Below are 8340 nucleotides of genomic sequence, written 5' to 3' on the forward strand. Positions count from 1 at the left end.
ATGGGGATAGAGCATGGAAGCTCTATGAGCCAGGCCCTGTCCAGGTCTTGCCCCGTGTGCAGTCCTCACAATAAATCTGCAGTTGCAAGTAGAACACGCTCCGTGAGTTCTCTGAGCCAGGCTAGTGAATTTTGAATTTGAGGGGATCATGGACCCCTCCCCTCCAAATTTATGGCCTGATAGAAAGAATCTATCTGGAGACCGACCATCCATCTGTTTGAGATGGCTCAGAGAGAACCATTCTAATGGGGAGGAGACCCTATTATTGATTTGAAATAAAATCAAGCCTAGAAAACAGGCTCCTTTATTAAAAACAGTTGCAGGGATATTATTAAACAAGGAATGCTTTTAGAATAAAATTAATATATGAAATGATAATGATTCCAACTAAAATTTACTGAATGCTCAGGCTTTTGCAGTCACTATTTATGTATTTATACAAACTAGTTTAATGCTTACAAACAACAGATGATAAAGGCACTACTACCATTTTATAGATTCGGAAACTAAGGTAAAGGAGACTAAGCAATTTGCTCAAGGTAATATGCAAAAGTTTGATATATGGGATGGGGGAGTGGCTCAAGTGGTAGAGTGTCGGCCTAGCATGTATGAGGCCCTAAGTTCAAACACCAATACGACCAAAAAAAAAAAAAGTAAGTTTGCCTTTTAATCAACTAGGGAGTTATAGAAGGGAAAATTGGGATTGTAACTGGACTGTCATTGTTTTGCCCTCACTAGAGCCCATTGCACTAGGTACTGGCTGCTTTGTTGATCTATGCTTTAGATGACTCCCAGACACAGTTAGCGGCACTGTGTTTTTGTGAAACTGCATTTTATCCTTTGGTTCCAGAATGGCTCCACATTTTGTAAAGTGGAGTTTCGAATGGGGAGGGGGAATGCACAGCAAGTTAGATCATTAGTAATAGTTCATGTGGATCACAATGATAATGATTAGAAACGACTAGAGAATTTCTATTAGCATGTAAAGATTGAGAGTTCAGGCAAATGGGAGTTACATTTATTATTATTATTCTATAGATGTAAGTTAGGAAATAACCAAGGAGGAAACAACTCAGAATATTACATGGTATCAGCACAGTTCAGAACACACATAGAAAAAAATCCTGCTGTAGTTTCTTAATGAAAAGTTTTGTTCTAAGATATTCTAATTTGAGAGCTTCCTAAATGCTTGCTACAAACCTAAAGGCAGAATATGACAAGAAACCCTGAGTCCAACAAATACAGACCCACCAAATATCAGGTCTTTCCACAAGGAAATTTCAGAAAGGAAATACTTACACCACGCAGACTGTTTATTTATCTGAAACAATGGTTGGGTACAACTCCCCTTGATAGAATAGCCGGCCGGAGAAACCAGCCATCCTTTCATCTTCAGCAGTAATGTTGGAAATTGCAACTGACGTCTTCTCCCTGTTTATAGTATTTCCCATGAACTAACTACAAGCTGGTAACCTCTAACTGACCTTCGGATTTGTAGCAGCGGGTGTCTCTATTGCTTATTTGTGGTTGGGTGTGTGTGCGCTTTTGTGTGAGAAAGCAAAAGGGAACAGAGGGAACTGAAATCAGTTGAGGCCTGGACAAACTTGGACACAAATTCCTTAAATAACAAAGTTCTGAGGTTGTCTTTCAGGAAAAACCTCTGGAATCCACTCACAGATGATTAGGAACCAGCTTTTCAAAAATGGACATACACAGAAGCAGTCAGTGACCTTTAGATGCCACGAGCTCAAAATCCCCTGTGCAGAACAGGATAACTCCCTCTGAGAGAAATCTGTGACCTATTGAAGCAGCAGGATAACCATTTATGCCTGTGCCAATGAACCCTAAATCATCCTCCTTCTAGCCATCCAATCAACAAGCAGCTTCTCCCCTCCCCCTTCCTACAAATTTCCCCACTACACATACCAGCTGATGGGGAGCAGATTTGAGCCCCTTGTACTTTGTGGCTTCTATACCAGTCGACTGTACAATCAAGCTTTTTCTTTTTCCAAAAACCTGGGGCCCTAGCATTGGTCTCTATGTGTGCCAGATGCCGGGCACTTGCTTCATGAATAGAAGTTAAAGATAAGAATATTCACAACTGGCTATCTGAGTTTTTGTTAAATCTTAGCCATTTTTAAGTGTGTAACTCAGTATGAGTTATTCCACGCTGTTCAGAAAGAGATCACCAGAACTTTTTCATTTTTAGAACTGAAACTCTGCACTGACTTATTAATAATGTCCTATTTTCTGCCCTTGACCCCCGACAACCACAATCTTGCTTTCTGTTTCTATGGATTTGAGCACTTTAGATATCTTATTTACATGGAATCATACTATATTTGTATTTTTCGGACAGGTTTATTTGTGATGATTTGCTATGGCTTCAACAGTAAACTAACACAGCCTCTGTCACCCTCACCGGGACCTCCTCAGTTCTTAGAAGGTGTGAGCTAAAGAACCTAAGCAACTAATTCCATGCCAATTCTTCTTTCCATCTGACCCTGCAAGAGGCCCATAAAAGCAGCAGGGCCTTCAGATCTGGTCAGAGTCCAGATTAGCTTTCCAGCCAGCAGGGGTACAGGAATAATGTGGGCCCAGGGACGCCTTGCACTGGTACACCTGCACTGGTACACCTCCCAGGCACTGCCCACGCCCAACATGCTTTTTTTATACTTTCCCAGCTCCCTACTTATAAAATATCCTACATGTTCAGGCTTTGAAGAAACAGAGTACAGAAGGTGGAACATTGAAAAGTGAAAGAGCACTTGCTTACAGTCCCACCTTCCTAGAACGTTTTCATGTAATTCAGTCTTTCTATATCTTCTGTTTTCTTTCTTTTAAACTGAATTGTTCTGCACATATTGTTCTTTAGGATTCTTAAGACAGAGAGTTTTCTTTTTTCTTTTGGCAGGGGGTAGGGGTGGTGGTACTGGGGATTGAATCTAGGGCTTCACGCATGTTAGATAAGTGATCTACTGCTTGAGCTATGTCCCAGCCACATCTCAAAAGAAGGGTCTTTCCATGTAGCCCAGGTTGGCCTTGAATTGTGGGGGGTTTTTTTTGGTGGTACTGGGTATTTGAACTCAGGGCCTCATGCTTGCTAGGCACTTGAACCACTCCACTGGCCCTGTAACATGATTTTTTTCATTGGTTAATGTATTGTGGTACATTTTCTAATGTACATACAGCTGAGTGAGTCCCTTTTGTCCCATTTTTCTTTATGATCACATTAAAATGGCTATAAATTAAGAATGAGTAATTTACTAATTTGTACCTTATGGGTACTGTGTGCACATTTTCAATAATACAAACAAATATCCTCAGACCCTATTTCTACACGAGCTTATCTATATCATTCATATTCAGAAGTGAAACTGCTGAGTTAAATGACACATGCATTTAGACAGCGGGAGACACTGACCCAATTCTGCCATGAGCGCTTGTCTCACCCACGTCCTTCAGAATGTTGGTCTTACTACCTTTTTTACACCTTTGCCATTTCTTAGGTAGAAATGGTTTCTCACTGTATTATCTACATTTCTTTAATTTGCAGTAAGATACAGTATCTTTTCCTATGTTTATAGAATATTCACATTCTTTTTATGTCCTATTTATGTCCCTTGCAAATTTTTCCATTGATTTCATTTTCAAAATTGATTAATTCAAATTGCTTATAAATTAAGGAAATAAGCCTTTTATCTGATGTTCTACAAATATTTTCCCCCTGTACATTGTCTTCCATTTATGTATTGTTTGCTGTGACAATTGTAAATTTATGTATAGTTAAACAGATCAATGGTTTTCTTTAAGTTTTTAGTTTAAGGTTATAGTTTGGATTGCCTTCCTTACTCCAAGATTATTTTTTTAAAGTGAGGACCAGGCTTCGTGGTGTACACCTGTAATCTCAGCTACTTGGGAGGCAGAGATTGGGAGGTTTGCAGTTCAAGGCCAGCAGGGGAAGGAGGGGAGTTAAGAAGATCTCATTTCAACAAATGAGCTGGACATAGTGTCATGTATCTGTGACCCAGCTATGAGGGGGACATAGGGAGGAGGATCACAGTTCAAGAACAGCATTGGATAAAAACTTGAGACCCTGTTTGAAAAACAGCTACACACAAAAGGACTGGTGCAGTGGCTCAAGTGGTAGAGCATGTGCCTGGCAACCATGAGGCCCTGAGCTCAAACTCCAGTACTGCCAAAGAAGAAAAAGAAAAGGAAGTCTACTTACATTTGTTCTCATTCATTTCAGCATTTTATCCATTTGAAATTTATTTTAATGTAAGAAGGGGGGAAGGAATACAGATTTACTTTTCCCTAAAATCCCAGTACCAACAAAAAATTCTGATATTTTGATTTTCTGTATTTTTCCTTGACTCAAATAAGTTACTGTGTTGTGAGGCTTGATTTTTACTTACCCAGATAGATGCCATGATATCCCACTTTTTCCTTGAGTTAAGGTCACACTAACCTATTAAAAGAAAAAGAATTACTAAATCTTATTTAATTTGTGATTCCAAACACAATGTTCTCAGTCTAGCTCTTACTCTTTAATCTGGAAAACACAAGTCAACATTCAAAGAAAAACCTCAGGAGGAGGCTGCATATTGAATATCAGAAATCCCATTTGCTAGTTACTGGGAGTCTACCATATACAAGGAGCTGCAAGGGCTCCACAACAAGGAGAAAAACAACTTCTACAGGTAAGAGGCTTACAAATACGCTTCCTGGAGAACCTATTTAAAATCCATTCACCAAGTGTTGCATACACAATTATAGTCCCCACTACTCAGGAAGCTGATGTAGGATTGCTTGAGCCAGGAGTTTGAAGTCAACCTAGCCAACATAGCAAGATACTGTCTCAAAAAGAAAAAAAAAATCCAGAAGAACTATATATATTCCTGACTTGTTTTAACCAGGACAGACTGCCAATAATGACAATTTGGAAAAAAAAGAAAACACAGACAACTGCTCTTCCCCATCAAATCAACACAAATCTGAGCTGCCTTCAGTTTGATTCCTTATTGATAGCGAGTCCTCTATATACATTTTTGCAAGATTCTGAGGCCACCGCCTGTAATAAACAGACCACCTGCTCTCCAAGGAGTCCAATCCCATCCCAGGAAGCTGTGAAGGTAAAAGGGCCAATTCTTTGGGAAGGCAGGCACATTTGTCATAAGTAGACATTATTCATCAAGCCAGCAGGTGTGTCTAGAATTGATTTAGAAATGCAAAAGGCTCCCATCCATCCTGGGAATAAATATTCCAAAAATTCAATGCTAGCCTCAGAGCAAAGTTCAACAGGAAATCATGAGTCCCTGGAACTATTTAGTCCTGGGTTTCTCAGGCCCTCTCTAGGCTAGGGCAGGTGGCTCTCAGTTATAGAATCTAACCCTACATTCAGGCTGTACAGTGGATACTAATATTACTAGTTCTGGTTTCGTGTCTTGTGGTTTGGATTTGCAGTGGCCCCCAAAGGCTCATTTGTTGAAGGTTTGGTCCTGAATGCAGCTATGTTCAGAGGTGGACTTATGGGAAGAGATTGGACATGAGGGCTCTGACTTCATCACTGGATGAATCCATTGGTGGATTCAGAATTTGATTGGCTATTGGGAGGTGATGGAAATTTACGAGGTGCTTCACAGTTGAAGGGAGTGAGTACTTAGGGGCACACTCTTAGAGGCTATATCTTGTCCCCTGACCCTTCCCTTCTCCCCTGCTTCCTGGCTGCCATGAGATAAGCAGCCTCCTCTGCTACCTGTTCCTGCCACCATGATATTCTGCCATGCACAAATGAGCTCCATTGTTACATAACTGTAATGAAACCAGGAGCCAAAATAAACCTTTTCTCCTTTTAAATTGTTTCTCTCAGGCATTTTGACATAGCAACAAAAAGTTGACTAACACACCTCTTAAAGCTAGACACAATCTTAGAGTCTCAATTTCCTCATCTGTACAAAGGAGAGAGAGCTCTTGCTAGCATGGAATGAGATAATATGTACAACAATATCAGCCAACACCTTGTGTTCTTATATATCAAAAGTATCAGAAGGTCAATTCCACAGGGCTCAGGCTTTTTACCATGTGTGTTCACTGTAGCAGAAAAAAACCACTTATTGAATGAAAGATTTAGCCTGAGTTAGCTATCACTGATAACATCTCCATTTTGCATATGAAGAATCTAGGAGCACAAAGAGGTCTGACAAAATTGTACAGACACATAGTGAGTGGATCCCCCTGAATCCAGGCAGCTAGACCTCAAAGGTGTGAACTGAACCTGATGCTCTGTGGAACCCAAGTCCCTGGCCCGTACCTGGCCAAAAACGAACTCTCAGTATTTCTCTAGCGTAATTTGTGAACTATTAAGAATTATTACTGATGTACCTTTTGACTCTTAATAAGTAAAGAATTACTGTGCACTGGAGGGCAAACGACCTAACAATACTATTTTAAACACATCCTTCCTGGAAGGGATTACAGAGGCTGCATAATTTCCTTCCTCCGCCATTATTTCTAAACAGATTTCTCAACGACCAAACAACGGTGGGAACAAGGGACTGGTTTTCTTTACATTCTTAAATTCCCTTCCTGGTCATTCTGAAGTTTTCTGCCTTCGTCAAAACCAGAGGCAGTATCTTCACAGAATAGCGTTTTAATCAGTGCATTTTTAAGACGTGGATGAAGAGTAGGAGCTGTAGGTCTTCAGGCAGAGCCCTGTGGCCGGAGTAGACATAAATCCTTAAAGAATTAAAGCTCGGCTGTGCAACTCCTTATCAGCCAATGGCCAGGGGGCCTCCTGTGACCATAACCCAGCACCTCGCGGCCCAGGTGAAACTACAATTCCCTATCTATGGCCACCAAATACCCCAACCCCACCTGCTGACTCAAACGCAAGGGGGAAGATTCTTGTCTAGTGAATCCGACTCTGTTGCAATCAAAGAAAACGGTGAGTCTTCGGAGAAAAGCAAACTTCCTCAAACTTCCAACGCCCAATATCCTAATCCACCCTCCCATCCCACCCTCACCCCCACCCCCCAAAAAATGGAAAATAAAATAAATTGCCTACGTGAGAGCGTGCACACAATGGGTGGGGTTCCAAGTACGCAAAACAGAGCTGAGCCAGCCCCACGCAGAGGCCCGACTCCCCGTTTTTTTTTTTCTGTTCCATGACCTTTAGGAACGGGAGGCCGACCTGGTTAACGGGATGCCCGAGGGGTGATGGAAGAAAGCGAAGCGTCCTGGGAGTTGGGACAGCTCGGTGTCTTGCGTGGCCCCGCCGGGACCCTAGCTGGTGACCTGCCAGGCGTGGATGGCACTTTTGTCCCCGCACCCGCGCAGGTGGGGGTGGTTGGTGCTCTGACCAGGACGGAGCAGCGCCCACCTGGGCGGTGGGGACGGTCACTTACCTGGGACCGCCAAAGGGAGCCGGGTGCAGAGAGCTGCTGGCGAAGGTGCGCGCTCCGCTCGGCCCCGCGCTCCTCCCCGCCGCACCCCTTCCTCCCGCCGCACCCCTTCCTCCCGGCCCTCCTCGGTCCCCTCCCCGCCCGCGCGATCGCCGCCCGCGGGGACAGCCAGGCCGCGCCGCTCCGCCTCGCTCTAGGCCCACCAGGCTTCCCCGCCTGCCTCTCCCCGTCCTCGCTCCGACAGTCGTCCTCGCTTTCCGTTTCTCCACATTGATTCCACAGCTCTAGGCACTGTGGATTCAGAGATTAGACCGTTCCCACCTCCGGGGAATTCACCCCGACACAGGTGGCCGCTGCCGAACACGAGTAACAGTGACATTTATGCAGTATTTGCTTTAGGACAGGCACTGTTCTAAATTCTTCACATCTGCGTCCTTTTAAATCTACGACAGCAACTCTGTAACGTAGATGCTGTTATAATCTCTATTTTTTTTTCCCCAAAACATAAAACCAGAATTTATTGAAAACAGGTATATTTCACTATCTCTGATTAGAACAAATCACCATTACTCAGGAAAACAATATGTATAAAACTCTCAGGAAAAGGAGAATAAAAACTCAGCTGTACAGGATTGAATTAACAATACAGAATATAACAAAGAGCCATAAATGAGAAAAGTATTTTATTTTTTCTTTTATTCATATATGCATACAATGTTTGGATCATTTCTCCCCCCACCCCTCCATTTTACAAGTGAAGAAATTGAGACCAGGGAGGTTAGGTAAGTGAAGCAAAGTCGCACAGAAAGTAATGGCAGAGCTAGATATTTTGAACCTGAGTATTTTAGTCGTCCCTCTGCTAAGCTTATTGACTCACTAGTGTGAATATTAGAAACAGGCTTGGAGAAAGAATAAGGTTGGGAGGGTGTTGTGGGCA

The 8340-nt window shown here is 42.6% G+C and overlaps 1 protein-coding gene across 3 annotated transcripts in view; it reads right to left on the reverse strand.

The window, feature by feature from the left end:
- The window catches only part of Anxa3 (annexin A3), a 58246-nt gene extending 50490 nt beyond the window's left edge, over nt 1-7756 (reverse strand). The window contains exons 1-2 of one of the 3 annotated variants that reach the window (XM_020161452.2): nt 7407-7756; nt 4419-4471 (exon numbers count right to left, since the gene is read on the reverse strand). In XM_020161452.2, the coding sequence (XP_020017041.2) occupies nt 4419-4433 (15 nt within the window). In that variant the 5' untranslated portion in view covers nt 4434-4471; nt 7407-7756. Of the gene's footprint in view, nt 1-4418; nt 4472-7066; nt 7137-7192; nt 7374-7406 lie in introns of those variants that run through there. The other 2 variants (XM_074041923.1, XM_074041922.1) reach the window with 2 other exon arrangements.
- Between the last annotated feature and the right edge of the window lie 584 nt (nt 7757-8340).

This window comes from Castor canadensis, chromosome 9 (genome assembly GCF_047511655.1).
Source record: "Castor canadensis chromosome 9, mCasCan1.hap1v2, whole genome shotgun sequence".
In the NCBI taxonomy this organism is placed as follows: Eukaryota; Metazoa; Chordata; class Mammalia; order Rodentia; family Castoridae; genus Castor; species Castor canadensis.